Raw genomic sequence first — 18134 nt, 5'->3', positions numbered from 1 at the left:
GGATCGCACAGAGTCAGACACGACTGAGTGACTAAGACTTTTGCTTTGATCCATTAATTTTACTGCGATACAAATCAAAATGTAATCTTAAATACAGAAAAGCTCAATAAAAAAGATCTTCTTTGTAATGGCATTTAATCTAGAGAAATGTGGCAATGATGTAAATGTCCAACAACAGGGAATTATAAAGTTAGCCAGATCTACTTACTTGATGGAATAATCTGTAGTCATTAGAAACTTTTGATTCGAAGACAAAGTAATATGTGAAATTTTGTTACAATAAGCAAAAAAGTAAGGTATTAAGCTGTGCAGATGATGCTGAGCATTCTTATTGGGAGGGGAAAAAAACAGAGCATCAGAAAAAACCGAAATTCTTCAAAAGTGTCAGATGTCCTCTTTGAGTAGTGTACTATAGATGACTCCCTCTTTTCTGGTAGTTTGGAATTTTCCGTACTATATTATTTTCCTAATGGGAAAAATTAACTTGTTTTTGTTCGATTAGCTTTGAAAAGCTAAAAGTTAGAAGTATCCACAAATAGATAGCTACCTTAGAATGGGTACTTAAGCCTCTCTGTGTTGACCATGTCATCTGGAATCCCATTTCCCCCATGTTTGGATACTTCAGGTTAAATTAATCAGTTTATAGACACATGAGAGAGTTAAATCAATGACAGTGTCACCCTTAGAGAAAAGAATACTGATGATACTTTTTCTTCCATTCTCTTGCAATGTATTGATTGATCCATCTATTTAAATATGAATTTTTTAAAACATGATCATATGTAAAGAAAAGGGATAAATAATTTCATTTTGCACATAAAAGGCATTGACCCTTGTAATACAAAGATAACTAAATCCTTCTTTGCTCCACATCTATGTTATTTTCATGCATTTCAACAGAATATATTACCAGAAAGACAAACAGCCAAAAGTTGAGGAAAATGCAACTGGAATGATTAAGGAGCTTAGTGGGATTGATTTCTAAAGAAAGATTAAAAGAACCATGTATGTATAACTTGGCTAAGTGACAAGTAGGGCTTGAGGCAAAGAAAACTGTCTATAAATATTTGAAGAGTGTAAACCAGGCATGCAAAACCCAATCATCTGCTACCTTAGGCAAATGGGAGATCTGAGCGACAGCTTCACACACTGCACACTGGCCTGTGTTACCTCTCAGCGACTGCCTTGGAGAGCAGAAGAGCAGTCCAGACTCTTTGTCGTCGTCCTGCATAATCATTTAGAGAGCACCCTGTGCTGAGCTCTTGAGGACAAGACAAGGACCAGTCAGACACACTGGGCCCTGCCCTCACGGAGCTAGCCTCCTTGCCTTCGTAATTGTCCAAGCATTAAAGGAGATAGTGAAACTCTTGTCTAGACTTAATTTGTTTCCTAAGCCTTAAAAATGCTCTTAATGCCCTGTCAAACAGACTGAAAGAGGCAGGGAGACCAAAGTTAAACAGATACTCAATGTAAGTAAACTAAATCTGAGATAAAAACAATATCAGCTGCGCTCAGGGAACTTGTACATTGTTTGAAAAGAAATTTTTTATTTAATAGTGTTTTTTCACTTTTAAAAATAATTAAACATATATTATAAGCATCAAGTGATGATTTGTGGTAAATATTGCCAGAGCTTCCTTCCCTTGTTACAAACCAGAGTTCCTTTTCTTCCCCAAATGTGTTGACCTTCTTTAGGGTATAGATTTTGCCTTCTTCATCTTTTCTAGTACCAGTCTCAGTGTCTCTACATTGTAGGTGCTCAGTTAGTATTTGGTGAGTGAAGGACACACCATGCCATCGTCCTGGCTCCTGAGTTCAGCTCTGCCTGCCATGGTCTCTCTCTGGGAGTAGTTTGATCATTGGGCTCTCGAAGACAAAACAAATCAAGTGGCTGATTGCTTTTGCAAGTGTTTATCTACACTTGACCGCTTTTGTGTTTGATGAATCACTTGTTGCTCTCTGTTCAAGTTATTACTTTATAGACAAGCATTTGTTGAGTGTTGCTGAACACAGTTTTATTATTTGAAGCCTGTCTCACAAGCTAGATTGACTAGATGTTGCTATCAGAATCCCTATATATATGGCTTTATAGTTTTCTGTTGGGTGCTCACTTTTATGAAAACAAGGAAAAAAGAGATAGTGATGTTGTCAAATTCAAAGATCCATTTATTAAATGAGGGAAATATTAGATAATGAGAATTCTTCTCAAATTAAACAAAAAAAATGAAGAGGAACATTTTATATCAGTGATTCAAAAAAAAATCACATAGAAAAAATGCCTAGCCAACCTGCTTGCAGAGCATTGGACATGATTCTTGGACTGAAATATAAAGCATATTCTAATTGAATTTTACAAAGAAATTGAATATTCTTTGTGTATAAGCCATGCACACTGGAGTGATTTAAAAGGGGGAAGAAATTGGGTGTCACATTAATTGGTATTTACTTTGAAATGCATTTTGGTTTCTATTCAATAATTTGTACTTTGTATGAATTTAATTAGATGCTATGTGCCCCAGGTTGTATTTCAGATTAAAATGATGGGGGTGGGGGTGTTGACAATAAACAGTTGTACCACTTTATCAAATTGCTCTTTGGCTAAACTAGACAAAACATTCACTTGTATGAAGAACAGAATTGAAAGTATTTCATCATCAGAAAGACGATTTTTATGTTGGCAACATATTTTTTTATTTTAAGAAATTATAAAAATTAATGTAAGAAAACCCCTTCATGAGATAACACACATACAGAAAAAATAGTGGCCAGCCATATGTGCATGCGTGTTAGCCCTTCCAAGAATCACTTAAAGTTCCCAAGGTTATTTTTAAATTAACTTTGTCAATCTAATAAACTAAAGGAAAGATAATATTACCCAAGCCAGTAAATGGAGAACCTCAAGGGAGCTGTTCAGTGTAAAATACTTGAATAAATAAAAACCTTCTATTTTGTTTAATTTGAGTGGAGGTGAATTCAGTTGACAAATATTAAAGAGGGGAAGTGTGGGAGTGAGCTACAATACACCTTTTTGTTTTGCAGAGAACTAAATACTGTTAGTTGCAGATTAAGTTTTTTACCAACCACAAATTTAGAATTGCTCAGTGTCATAGTTGATTTTCCTTGGATACTTTATGATTGTACTTTATCTTGAACTACTCAGATGAGAAGCATGTTGATTGGATCTGAGTGAGCAGTGCTTTCCTCAGATACTCAGACTCTTAACAAGCAGTCATACTTTTCATGATCACAGGAGTACTAATATTAAAATGGTGTTTATGGACTTTAAGACAGGGTTCTCTCTTTAGGGATGAAGGTAGCATAATATCCATGTGCCTTTGTGGCTTCTAATAGGTAATTGGCACCTGAAGATATCTCTAGCTTAAATTTGAAAATTTTGAAATAGCAAGTAAACGACTTGAATAAAAAGGGAAGTTCAGTTCAGTTCAGTCGCTCAGTTTGTCCAACTGTTTGTGACCCCATGAATTGCAGCACGCCAGGCCTCCCTGTCCATCACCAACTCCCGGAATTTGCTCAAACTCAGGTCCATCGAGTCGGTAATACCATCCAGCCATCTAATCCTCTGTTGTCCCCTTCTCGTCCTGCCCCCAATCTCTCCCAGCATCAGAGTCTTTTCCAATGAGTCAGCTCTTCAAATCAGGTGGCCAAAGTACTGGAGTTTCAGCTTTAGCATCACTCCTTCCAAAGAACACCCAGGACTGATCTCCTTTAGAATGGACTGGTTGGATCTCCTTGCAGTCCAAGGGACTCTCAAGAGTCTTCTCCAACACCACAGTTCAAAAGCATCAATTCTTGGATGCTCAGCTTTCTTCACAGTCCAATTCTCACATCCATACATGACCACTGGAAAAACCATAGCCTTGACTAGACGGACCTTTGTTGGCAAATTAATGTCTCTGCTTTTCAATATGCTGTCTAGGTTGGTCATAACTTTTCTTCCAAGGAGTAAGCATCTTTTAATTTCATGGCTGCAGTCACCATCTACAGTGAGTTTGGAGCCCAAAAAATAAAGTCTGACACTGTTTCTACTGTTTCCCCATGTTTCCCATGAAGTGATGGGACCAGATGCCATGATCTTCATTTTCTCAATGTTGAGCTTTAAGCCACCTTTTTCACTCTCCACTTTCACTTTCATCAAGAGGCTTTTTAGTTCCTCTTCACTTTCTGCCATAAGGGTGGTGTCATCTGCATATCTGAGGTTATTCATAGTTCTCCCAGCAATCTTGATTCCAGCTTATGTTTCTTCCAGCCCAGCGTTTCTCATGATGTACTCTGCATATAAGTTAAATAAGCAGCGTGACAATAGACAGCCTTGACGTATTCCTTTTCCTATTTGGAACCAGTCTGTTCCATGTCCAGTTCTAACTGTTGCTTCTTGACCTGCATTTAGGTTTCTCAAGAGGCAAGTCAGGTGGTCTGGTATTCCCATCTCTTTCAGAATTTTCCACAGTTTATTGTGATCCACACAGTCAAAGGCTTTGGCATAGTCAGTAAAGCAGAAATACATGTTTTTCTGGAACTCTCTGCTTTATCATGATCCATTGGATGTTAGCAATTTAATCTCTGGTTCCTCTGCCTTTTCTAAAACCAGCTTGAACATCAGGAAGTTCACGGTTCATGTATTGCTGAAGCCTGGCTTGGAGAATTTTGAGCATTACTTTACTAGCATGTGAGATGAGTGCAATTGTGTGGTAGTTTGAGCATTCTTTGGCATTGCCTTTCTTTGGAATTGGAAGCGTATTCTAGAAATAGTTGCTGAAGAAAGAAGTGAAAATACAGAGGAAACTCCTTTTCTTTATTAATAATAACTAACATTTGTTTACAAATTTATAGTTTGCTATACGCATTGTTTATCTGTTAGGAAAGTAAGATACAAAGAGATTAAATGACTTGCCCAAGGTCAGTCATATAATTTGTAGCCCTCTGACCATATATTTACTTTTGTTGTTCCTTTGCCTGTCACTTTCTCAAATCAGTTAGGGAATGTAACTTTTTCTTCTTCATTTTTTTTAACTACTTGGACAAATGATTGATTTGAGTCTGGAGGGAAGAAGGGATTACTTTCCAAACTTCTGTCTACACAGATAAGATTCATGTTTATTATTTGTCCTATATTGGTATATTACAGTTCTGTGGTCAGTGAAAGTCAAATGTAGTTTTTGAAATTTTTTCTTATGTCTAGTAATTGGCTAAAGCATATTTCTTCTCATGGAAAAAAGGACACAGAAGTAGATAGATATCCCAGGAGGATTTAGTAAGTGAGAAGCTTGATCAGAATTAGTCAGTGTTCTGATAGATAGGAAGGATACCTCAACGTCTATCACTTGTGTCCATGACTTGGCAGAGACTATCTGGGAAATAGACATTTGTTGGGGTTGAGGAGGGAGTGGGCAATAATGGGTAAAAAAGCAGCTGGAAATACTTAGAATCTATAATGAGATAATTAAGACTAATTAGCTGGCCCTGTAGGCAGAAAGCAGCCCATTAAATTCAGATCCAGTTTTAATAACTTACCTGGTTTTGAGGGTAGAGTCCAGAGCACCCCAGGGAATGAGATGCTTCAGGGGAGAAATTTTTAGGATAGGTTTCTTAGAAAAGAAATAAGTAATCTTCTGTAGACAATGTATTTTTCTCCTGGGAACTAAAATAAACATTCTGGTTCCCTAGGGAGAAGAATTAAGTTGCGCCTCAATTTTCTCATCTATTAAATGGAGATACCTACTTTGGAGAACTGGCATGTGGTTTAAATAAGATAAGCATGTGTGAAAGGGCCTGGAACAATTCCTTTCACAAAACAAGCACTCAGTATATATTAGTTAATTACGACAGATATCTTACTGAATGCAGTTAGGAGCATTCACTGACAGATCCTGGGACCTCAAAATGAGGCAAATCCCATACCCTTAATGCAGCTGCTCTACATCAGTGCAGCTGATGACTTCTCCTGACTGACACTAAAACATCCTGCCCAAACCCATGAGTCATTTTAAAGCCAACTAAAATTCCTTGGTAGTTTATAGGGAAACTGATAAACCAAATTTGGGCCCAAGTTAAATCTAGCTATGCACATTTCTCAAGCCTTTTTCTAATAACTTTAGAAGTGCTATCCTCATAAAGTAGTGAGGAACAGCAGATAATGTGGGCCTAGATCTGTAGAAGTCACTGGCTCTTTTATGATATTACCCTTGGTACTTGGGGTTTTGAATTTTTTTATTTTTTATTTTTTGGCTGCACTGGGTCTTCATTGCCAGGCTTCCCAGGTGGCTCAGTGGTAAAGAATCCACCTGCCAATGCAGGAGATGTGGGTTCAATCCCTGAGTGGGGAAGATCCCCTGGAGAAGGAAATAGCCACCCACTCTCCATGGACAGAGGAGCTTGTTGAGTACAGTCCATGGGGCTGCGAAGAGTCAAGCATGACCGAGCACACACGCGTGCATCGTGGCTGCTGCACTGTGGCTTCTCGCCGCATGGCTTCTGCTGTTGCAGAGCGCGGGCTCTAGGCATGTTGCCTTCAGCTGCTGTAGCACGCGGACTTAGTTGCCCCACAGCATGTGTGATCTTCCCAGCCAGGGATCCAACTGGTGGTACCCTACATTTCAAGGCGGATTCTTAACCACTGGACCACCAGGGAAGCTGGTTCTAGGTTTTAAACAGATTGCAGTTATCCCTCAGTATACACAGGGCCTTGGTTCCAGGACCACCATCCCCAGCCAGTACCAAAATCTGCATTTGCTAAAGCCCCTAAAATAAATAGTCATAGTTTTGCAAATAATGTGTATACATCCTCCTGTATACTTTAAATCATCTCTAGATTACTTGTAATACCTAATATGATCTAAATGCTATATAAATAGTGGCAGCCATGGCAGATTCAAGTTTTACTTTTTGGACCGTTATAGAATTTTTTTTTTCCTGAATATTCCTAATCTCTGGTAGGTTGAATCCGAGGATGTGGAACTTACGGATGTGGAGGATCAGCTGTTTTCTTCTTCACTCGCTGCCTTTGTGTCTCATTCTGTACCTCTCCTCTTAATCCTTATTAAGAGCTTCATGGCATTAGACCTGATCTTTACTGATATATTAGTTTCCTATTACTGTTTTGGGGCTTCCCTGGTGGCTCAGATGGTAAAGAATCCACCTGCAATGCAGGAGACCCAAGTTCAATCCCTGGGTTGGGAAGATCCCCTGGAGAAGGGAATGGCTACCTGTTCAAGTATTCGGGCCTGGAGAATTCCATGAACAAAGGAGCCTACTGGGCTATTTTAACAAATTACCACAAATTTAATGGCTTAAATATTTTAAAATTTTATTTTATAATTCTGAAGATCAGAAGTCCAATATGGGTCCTCAGTGGGCTACCCTCAGTGTTAGCAGGGCAATGTTCCTCTCTGTAGGCTCTGAGGAAGATTATGTTCCCTTGCCTTTTTCAACTTGGAGGCTACCTGCTTTCCTTGGTCCATGATCTCCTTTTCCAAGGTCCATCAAATTCTTCTCATTCTGCCATCTCTCTGGTTTTTCCCCTTCTGCTTCCAACACATTCATGGACCTTTGCAAATACATGAGACCCACCTGGATAACCCAGGATAATCTCCTATTTTAGTCAGTTGATTAGCAACCTTTTAATTCTCTTTTGTCATATACTCACAGATTCCAAGGATTAGGATGTAGACATCTCTGGAGGGCCATTATTCAGCCTACCATTCCTACTTATCACTAATACCAAAGTATTTCACACAATACATATTATAGAATAAATCCTCAGGTAGTACAACAGGTAGTAACTGTTGGCTACCATTATTTATTATTACCGTTAAGTATTCATATTACTTGCTTCTCCTTGGTCACTCCCCCAACTCCCCAGTAATCTGTCTGCTATTTGAATTTGAGGAAGTGAGAAGTTTCATTGTTTACAGGTAAGGGGGGACCCAGATATTTGGTGGTGGTAGTTTTTTGGGGGGAGTGGTGCATGTTAAGACTCTCATACCACAAAATTCATCCTGTTAAAGTACATAATTCAGTAGTATTTAGAATGTTCACTTAGTGTGCAGCTGTTACCATTATCTGATTCCAGAATATGTTCCTCACCCTGGAAAGAAACCCTGCACCCAAAATAGTGTTTCCTCATGATCCCTGGCTCCTGGGAGGCACTCATCTACTGCTATCTCTATGGATTTGCCTATTGGAGACATTTAGTATGAGAGGAGTCACATATGTGACCTTTGTTTCTGGCTTCTTTCATGTACCATGATGTTTTTGAGGCTCATCTATGTTTAGCATATATAGCACTTTATTCCTTTTTTTGGCTCATATTCCATTGTGTGGATATACCACATTTTGTTTATCCATTTGTCAGTTGATAAGCAGTAAGGTTGTTTCCACCTTTTGGCTATTTTGATAATGCTGCTCTGAACATTCATATGTTAAGTTTTTGTATGGACATATGCTTTCAGTTCTCTAGGGCATATGCCTAGGAATAAAATTGCTGGGTAGTATAACAACTCTGTTTTTAACTTTTTGAGTACTTACCAAACTGTTTTCCACAGTCACTAAATCATATTATATTTACTTCACCATTTTACATACCCACCAATCTAGATTTTAAATTATACAAAATAACAAATGAAGTAGCCTATAAATAAAATATCTAAGAGCCAACATACTAAAATAGTTACTATTTGTATTTTAATGTGACTTCGCTGAAGGAAAAAAAATTGAAATTAAAAAATGAATGACTTTCTGTTGAATCAGGTCGTTGGAAATCCAGTAGAGGGAATTTAGCTTTAGGTATCCCCCTAAAACCTGAAGAATATTGTTTTGATCTATGCATGACTGAGAACTTAAGAGTGTTATGTTAATATTTACTTTTCCTGATGGCAGTGAAAATAGTAGCCTATAAATTGACACTTCAACCTCTCAGATTATACTGGTGTCTGAGCTCTTGTCTTGTTAGAAAAAAGAAACTGGCAGCTTCCATTATTATTCATAAAATGTTCACATGTAGATTTGGCATACTGAATATATGACTGCATACTTGAATATGAAGTTGTAAGAACACGTTTTCTGTTTTTCTTATGTGTAACAGTAAATGATACCTTCGTCGGTAACACAGTGGGGAAAAATCTTTAATAGATGTATAAAGTGTTTCACATGAGTAAACAAAAATGACCAGTTTTCCAGCTGAGATGATGCAACATATCATTGCAATAATAGGAACAGTGCTAATTGACACATAAATGTTTCTGTGGGAATAATGCACCAATGTTTCTCATTTGCCCACCTTAAACTCAGGTGATTGTGGAGGAGTCCCTTTTTCTCATCAGAACCAAATTAATTGTTCTTCACCCTCTTCTAATTTCATGCAACTGCAAAGTCAAGATTTTGTGACCCTGACTTCAGTCCCTACCTCCGACCCCTTCCACCCTGTCGGAGACATAGAGGGGAAGAACATGAAGTAGAGTTGGGGAGTAAAGCAGAACTGGCTGGAGACCGTGGTTCACTGACATTTACCAGCCAGAAGATGTTGGACAAACTGCTTAACTCCTTCAACCTCTCTGTTCACATTAAATTGAAGGAAATAATCATACCACGTTATAGGACTGTTGTGACCATTATTGACGTAACCGTGCTTTGAAGATAGTAAAGGCTACATAGGTGTTTGTTAAGTAGATTAAGTACCAGATTCATTGGCTGCAAATGTACGTACTCAAGAAATAGCTATTGTTTTCCAGTCACTACACAAATTCTTGACCCTTTTCTAGGCACTGGGAATACAGTTATGATGAAAACAGACTGGGTTCCTTCCCCAAGGAGCTTACATTCTAGTAGGAAAGACAGTGAATAAGTAAGCAAATTAATAGCCAGTCATAGTCTCATAAGAAAAGTGAAGTAGTTTATGAGGTTGGAAGGCGGGTGGGGGTGGAGGACACCCACTGCGGTGCTGTTTGGGTAGAGCAGTCTGGGAAATCCTTTCTGAGGAAGTGACATTAAGTAAAATTGCTGCTCACATTGCTTTCTTTAGTATTTGCATCTTGACTTTTCCCTTCACATTTTGGTGACTTTCTCTTATGCTCCTAACGTCCTGGCTTGCCTCAAACTTTGATGAGGAAAGAGACAGTCAGGAATTTTTTAAATCTGTAACTCAGTATACTACATGAAGGGTTTAAATGTTCCAAGTTCTGAGTTTATCTTTGTTCTGAGTAAACATCCTTACCTTGCTCCCAGAGGAAGGATATTGGGCTGGCAACCTCATTGTCACACTTTATTTGACCACCATAATCACCTCTCTTAAGTTCATGTTACGCTCAAAACAACAAAAATGTTCCTGGCTATCGTTTTTAAGTGCCAGACACTAAGCAACAGGGCATACAGGTGTTTTATCATTTAATCCTCACAGCTACCTTTAAGAAGTAAATGTTATGTCTCTTAATTACAGATGAGTGAAGAGAATTTATCCAAAACCAGACAGCTAATACTGACAGAACCAGGATTCAAGCATAGAACTTTCAAAGCATCCATTCTTTTTAGCACCCTATCTGCCTGCAGTGATCATTATCACTGATCTCATTAATCCCATCTTTAGAAGAGTGAGATTACATAGTTTAAATATAATGTATTATATATGTAAGGAATTGATGTTTACTCCAGTTAGTATTTTTTCTGTCTTTGGTGTTAAGAAAATAAGATGTTTTTAAAACTTACCTTTAGTTGAGCAGCTACTCTTCACTCACATGCACAGTTTCCCTAATACACACCAGGCACTGTTCTAGGTGCATCGTCTATTGTGTGTGTGCGAAAACATTCGGTAAACACAGTGACCTGCAAAGATAGGTATTCTTTCTTATTTTATAGGTGAGAAAACTGAGACCCAAAGTGCAAATATCCATACTTGAAAAGTACATAGTGGAGCCAGACTTTGGGTCTGTTTATCACCGTGTCTTATCTACAGCGTTCTCCTTCACACAGAAGCAAAAAGATGCAGTTTCAGCTCTCCAGGAGCAAAGCCAGAGATACTGTCCTTGTAGGCTGATAGATCTAACCATTTACATACACACATTATAAATTTTATCTCATTTAATCCCCACAGTATCTTCATCTAATGGTGGTAGTGGTGGAATGATGTAGGTGGTATTTCTAGTGTTAGGGTTAGCTATCTGCCAAAATATCTGCCATTCCCATCAGACTGACAAATGCCATCTAAAGAATCAAACAAAATGCTGTGGGAACCCAGAGGAAGGTGGGAAAGCTTGCAGTAGAATCTTAAGAGAGTATGTGAGGGGGCGTTTGATTCAGACATTGGGAAAGCTATCATTTAACCTAGGCTTTGAAAAATAAAACTAGCTCCTGTAAAGATCTCTAATGTTAGCACCAGTTGACAGAGGGTGTGTTTAAGAGGAGTAACTTGGTTGCATAGTCAACTTTGCAGAGCGGAGATTTTAACCTGGAGTCAGACGCACTGCCATTGCACCTCGAGGTCACTATAGTTTGGTTTCCCTTCACCTAGTACCCTCATCCTTGTGTTAAACAGCATACTAAGAAAGAGTCATCGGCCTTTTGACATCTCTTTGTCAGCAAAGCAAAGCCCCTGAATCTGCTAGACTCCAGAAACAAAGTGTATGCATTTAAAGGGAAAGAGAAGTCACCGAAGATCAGGGTCAAGCCAGATGAGCCGCTCCTGAAGAGTCAAAGGCCCTGACTCTGCCCTTGACTTCCTGTGTGTGTCGCCTTCGACCACACCCTCCTGTTGCTGTTGTTCCGTCACTGGTCATGTCCAGCTCTCTGCAACTCCATGGACTGCCAGGAAGCATGCCAGCCTTCCCTGTCCTTCGCTGTCTCCCGGAGCTTGCTCAAACTCATGTCGACCCTCCTTATCTGTAGAGTAACATGTAGGCCAGTGTTTCTCAAACATTTGCATGCATCTAAATTACCTGCAAGGAGATCCAACCAGCCCATCCTAAAGGAGATCAGTCCTGGGTGTTCATTGGTAGGACTGATTTTGAAGCTGAAACTCCAATACTTTGGCCACCTGATGCAAAGAGCTAACTCATTTGAAAAGACCCTGATGCTGGGGAAGATTGAGGCAGGAGAAGAAGGGGACGACAGTGGATGAGATGGTTGGATGGCATCACCAACTTGATGGACAGGGGTTTGGGTGGACTCCTGGAGTTGGTGATGGACAGGGAAGTCTGGCATGCTCCGGTTCATGGGGTTGCAAAGAGTCGGACACTACTGAGCGACTGAACTGAACTGAACGGAAATTACCTGGAGGGCTGCTTAAAACAAAAATTGCTGGATCTGGGACGGAACCTGAAATTTTCTATCTAACAAATTGCCAGGTGATGCTGATGCTGCTAGGGCAGGGACCAAACTGTGAGAACCACTGGGTTCTCCTCTGATCTTGTTTCCTCTCTGTCTGTTTAAAAAATGATAACACAGAAATCACAAGATCTAGACAGTATAATTCCACCTCCAGCTAAGTATGCTACCTTAAGCAAGTCACTTAACATTTCTCTGCTTGTTTCTTTATCTGTAAAGTGGGGCTCACAATTCCCTCAGCATAAGATGAATGAGTAAACTTTCTCATTTGAAGGAACCCACTCTTGTGAAGGATAGAATGTAAATTGTCAATTGTGCGTATCCATATGTTAAGTGAAGATTCTACTTTCATAGTGAAAAACAGTAGAAAATGTCTCTTCCTTCTTTTATAAAAAGAAAAAGAAGCTTATTGCAAAAAGAAGTCTACTCACGGAGAATGTACTTAAAATCATAATGACCCATGAGGGACCTCATCCTGTTTTGGCAGGACCCCATCCTGTTTCCCTGACAGCTATTTAACAAATTAATAAAAAAGAACATAAATAAAAACGAATAATAACTTAGCACTATCTGGGCACCTGAGTCTGTGAGTCCTTTAGGGCCTTGGCACCTAAAGAGAAAAGGAAAACAGACCCTGTTCTCTGAGGCTTTGAAAGGGGCTTTCCTTGAGGCATTAGGGAAGCTCTGGGGGCCCTAAGAGCTGAAAGGCTGAGGTGCCTGGGGCATGAGTCTGTTTGATCCAATAAAGAGCCAGAGAAAAAAATGGCTGGTAAGTAATTTTGCTATTTCATTTGGTGCAAAAGAGAAGGCAAAACACCAGAATATTCAATGAGCCAAAGCACAGAATGTGGTACGGATGTGAGTGCAGGCTGACCCCTTCTCGAGAACATTTCTGAGCCTGAATAAAGCACTCACTGTGAAGGCTAATGGACAATAGCATGCATTTTAAACCGTGATGACCCTTTTGTTTTTCTGATAGGCGAAGATGAGGATGAATTTGAAAATTTCATGCTGCCTCTTACAGTCTCTTTCGAAACAGTATTACAGATATTCAACAACAACTTTAAACAAGAAGATGTAAAGGTGGGTTTGTTTCCGAACATGGGAAAAGGTGATTTTGCTCATTCTAGGACAAAATCCAGGTATAAATTCAGAAAAAGGTCTGCATGTTTGCGTGTGCTTCGTGCCCCATCAGTCTTAATTTCCCACATACATGAGTCTTCGAGGTGTACTTTTCATATAAGTGCTTTTCTAGTTTCTTATCCAAATGGACTTTGAGGTTATCAAATGATTGCAGATAGTCAGCTTATGATTACAAGACACATTTGTCTCCCATGGCAGTATCTTTTAAAAGAACATTTCTCGTGAGTACGCCACTTTAGATGTCCCTATTCCCTCATCCACCCCGCACTGTATGTTTCAACATATTTATATGGAGGAATGCGCAAATGTACACATGCTAAAATACCACCTCTCTAAATATTTTTAAAACAAGAATTTATATAAATCAAGACTTTATTAAATGGCTAGGCATATATGTATAAATAGGAGCTGGTCTTGAAGTATTGCGTTCTTAAACTGAACAAAGTGATTAGGATAACAGATAGCTAAATAAGGTTTTTATGTGCCTGTGGGAGCCATATTAGGATTGATTTGACAAGTCAGTTCAGCTGTGGCAACAGTCATAATATCTAAGACAACATTATGTTTTATTAGTAAAATCCTTAAGTGTGTAGCAAGCTGTTTGTGACAACACAGCCCCATGTTTTAATATGGGGGATGGGGAGCACGAGATCTGCTAAATAGGAGTAACATCTTCTGAAATTCTCATGCATCAGGGCTATATTAAATAGACTGACACTGGTTAGTATTTTTAAAAGACTAATGAATATATACCGATAATGTAGGCACCTTTCCTGCTGATACTTGAATCATGTTTACTGTTATTTGAGATACGTTGAAAATACAGACCATCATTTTGCACAGCTCTTCTCTCTACTAAAAAGAAATATTAGCACTAAGAAGCCAAATAGAAGAATGATGGCCTTTCGTGATTATTTAGTGTAGTTCATCTACTAAAAAATAATTAACTAAACACTGTACCTTTTATTTTGAAGTAGAGTTTTTGAAATGAATGTTTATCAATATGCAATTGTCATAGAACTTTAAAAGTAAAAAAAGATCTTAGTGATTTTCTGTGTGTGTGTAATGTTGCTGAAATTCTTCACCAGAGTTTCTACTCAGGTTAGCTTTATTTTTCAGTTGTCTTCCAAATATTTTTAATGACCAAAAATAAATCTTTGCAACTTTAAGGTGGCTATCGCTGCCCTTTATATCAGAAAAGAAGCAGTAAGATTGAAAAAGAGTATCTTTTTAAAAATTACATTTGTCTCATTTGAAGATTTCATTATACTCCAAGCCCATTTTGATGTAATCCCATCCAGTTTGATAGAAACCATCTTCCTAGAGTCATTTTTAATGGAGTTCCAGTGATATATCCCTAAACCAGCAAGTTCTTAACGACCCTGGAAAGTGACTGCTTGATTACACTTTAACGGTATTTGCAAATAAAATCACAAGTAATTAAGGGGAAATCTCCAGGCTTTTGAGCAAGTTTGATGCATGATAACTGCCTGATTCAGCTTCATCTAGAGTAATGCTGTGTAGGCAACAGCTACTGAGATCAATAGCAACGTAATGATAGTGGCAGAATTAAGTGAGTAACCTGAGAACTGTGCCTCAGAATGCATGCAGCTGCCACGAACGAAGGCCACACAGTGCACTTCGCGCTTCCGTCCTAAATGTTCATCAAAAGACGCCCTGCAGGAAAATGGAGTTAGATGCTCTTTATTGCTGATCGTGTCTCTTGCCACATTTATCAGGGAAATTGGATTAGCAGTTGGCAGCTGCAGGTAGACAAGATTCTGCAGTGATTAAATATGCAGCTTGGCTGCATTTGTTGTGACAGACCTTTAGTAAATTCTACTGTAAGCACCATCTGTCTAATTTGTATAAAGAAAACTTGGTGCTTTAAGCTACCGATAAAGAACTAAATCTGTTGCTTTATCATAAACAAAACTTTTGCACTAAATGCTTTTAAATGTAATTTATTAGGTTAAGGCTATTTTTCTATCATGATGAATAAATAATACATGCAGAAGTGCTTTCAGGTACTTCATTTTGCAAGTACTAAAGATAAAAAGAGTACTGTTTTGTTCTTCAATAAAGTATTTAGTATTCCAATCCACAGGAGGTGATGCTGTTAAAATATCTCTATGAAAATGCTGCAGGACTGCCAAATTCATTTAATTTGCAACTCTTACCAGGATTTTGTAACTCCCTGTTTATAGATATTTTTCAAATGCAGATTTCAGGACGAGCACAAACATTAAGCACCTACATTGCCAAATTGAAATATGGTTGTGAGAGGAGGAAATGCTCTAAAACTCCTAAATTTATAGCTTTGTTTTCTTACTTAGTCCTAATAAAATTGAAGAGAACATTGAATTTTTGTCTTGGGTTTTTCTTTTCCAAGTAAAGGGGAAAAGGAAGAAACTGCCATGACAAACCCTGGCTCTAAAGCATTAGTTCACAGTAAATGTTTCCCCCTATAATTGTACCCTTAGTAAAATGCAGTCCAATACCCTGACTACCCATGCATCATTTTTGATTTGGCCATGACGTCATCGGTTTTAGGAAAATGAATGAAAACTTCTAGGAGGAAAAGGAGCAGTTAAATAGGAACCTGCTATCTTTAGTCCCTTCGTAAAAACTCCACAATGTTAAATTATTTAAAATCCTAGATTTTCAGCATGCGCACATTAAAAGTTTTCGCACTAAGTGCCAAATGTTGCAAACAGCACTTTAACAGAATGATTTTGCTTTGATCCCTGTAGCAGTTCCTGAATAATTTATCACAGGTTATTGCCTTAATTCTGGAGAGGGATAGAGCAATAAAGGCAGATGAAAACACTCCAGTTGAAACACCTTGGGGCCTGCTCATTCCTCTGACACGGCTCTTTTGTTGGAACTATTTAGAGGTTATTAAGATGTGTCTCCAGAATTAAGAGTATGCTGTAAGGATGAAGACAGCCATCTTAATTCTAAAGACAAAGCACAATGACCCTTCACCTTCTTTTTCTTTGTTGTTATTATATAGTAGAATTATGAGGATAATATTATAGCTGCCCCCAGTAGTGCCACTACAGTAAAGGGTCTGTCAGACTTTCCATTAGAAACCCTGTTTTGGGGGTCAGGGTGGAAGGAGTCGCATTTCAGCTGTTTCCCAGCCCATCCATCTCACACTTGGCACACAGACAACCGTTCACCATGCAGAAGGCTGAAACGCCAAGCAGTTTCTCCTTGAACTATCCCAGAAAGGATCCTGAGGATTAGGCACCCCAGACCTGCCCACTCCCCAAAGCAGCCTCACTTTATAAGGACCTCTCATTTTTCAGACTAGTCATGTATGAGTAGCTATAGGAGAAAGGTAACTTTTTACATAAACCTCTTTCCACTATTTTGAATGAGATGGTAAATCATGCCTCTTCCTCCCCTAAATTTCAGTCAGATCACCCTTTGCTTTCTGAGATTGTTTGGTAGCCTGGTTGAACTATAACAGTTTTCCTTGTCTCATACCAAAACTGGGTATGTTTTGACTATCAAGAAAGTACTTCTTTAGTGTTGTTTGAGCATCTGTATAGATTATTTCAGTACTATTGTTGCTTTGAGATAAAAAAAATTGAGCATAATAAATCTGTTCCTCACATTAATACTGCATTTTCCTGCTCAATTGAATCTAATGAAAACATAGTTACTATATTGTCATATGCTTTCTTTGCCTTGTAGTAACATTTTCTAATATTAAACATTGATATAATTTCATAAATTAGAGCCCTTCTATTAACTTGGCATCTTTTAAGAAAGAAAAATTGGTGATAAAATAAACATTAACCTTTTGGGGTAATAAGGATAGTCTAAAATATTTTTAGAGCCTTTTACACTAGACACAAACTAAAACTCATTTTTCCTATTGACCAGTTTAGAGTTGAATGGTTGAGTACCTTATGTATATGTGAAAACTTAAGATTATTTGAAGAGTAGCCTGTAACCTGTAAGTGTGCATAATAAAAATAGAACCCGAAAAGGCCACTTTGATAGGAACACTGCAAAGAGAATTAGAATAGAGTTGTTCAAAGAAGACTTCTTAGAAGACATATTTTGTTCTGGAAGCTGCAAGAAACATGGAAAGCTCTCCTGAGAAAGAGGAGAAAGGTTCCAGGTGATGAAAATGGGTTCCATAAGAGGCAAAATGTGTGTGTGTGTTTTTTTTTTAAAGTAGCAATCATATGAGACAACTACAGAGAGACTAGCCGATTATAGAAAAATAGGTAAGCTTATGAAAGGAAAAGGAATAAGTTATTTAAAGAAGCAGAAACAAACATTCAGGGTGTACAGATTCAGAAATTCAGGTTACCATCATTCTATAAGCTGTTATGCAGTATAAAAACTGAATATTCCTATAAAAAAAACTTCCAGTTATATTGAGTCACCTTTTAGGTATGGGGCATGGGAGGGCAGGGAATCAAAAATTACAGATCTTTGTGACAGATAAACTATTTCCGATTTTGAAATTTTTTAGCCATTAAATGGTGGTCAGGATTCACTTCCAAGATCCTTAATGCTAATTTAAATGCCCTCCGGTAGAGATTTTCATTTATTACCAAAGTATGAGGGAAAAGAAAATATGACTAAAAAACAAAAGTTCAGAGACCATTTTCTAGCAGAATATTTCCACTGAAAAC

At 38.3% G+C, this 18134-nt stretch overlaps 1 protein-coding gene across 4 annotated transcripts in view; it reads left to right on the top strand.

Annotated features, from left to right (window-relative positions):
• Nucleotides 1–18134, top strand: part of RANBP17 (RAN binding protein 17) — a 349515-nt gene that overhangs the window by 254174 nt on the left and 77207 nt on the right. For all 4 annotated transcript variants that reach the window (XM_040262770.1, XM_040262768.1, XM_040262769.1 and 1 more), the window contains one exon: nt 13310–13413. In XM_040262770.1, coding sequence (XP_040118704.1) covers nt 13310–13413 — 104 coding nt within the window. The remainder of the gene's footprint in view (nt 1–13309; nt 13414–18134) is intronic.

Source organism: Oryx dammah, unplaced genomic scaffold (genome assembly GCF_014754425.2).
Source record: "Oryx dammah isolate SB20612 unplaced genomic scaffold, SCBI_Odam_1.1 HiC_scaffold_20, whole genome shotgun sequence".
Taxonomy (NCBI): Eukaryota; Metazoa; Chordata; class Mammalia; order Artiodactyla; family Bovidae; genus Oryx; species Oryx dammah.
The sequence above is the reverse complement of the archived record's forward strand: the minus strand, read 5'-3'. Positions and strand labels throughout refer to the sequence as shown.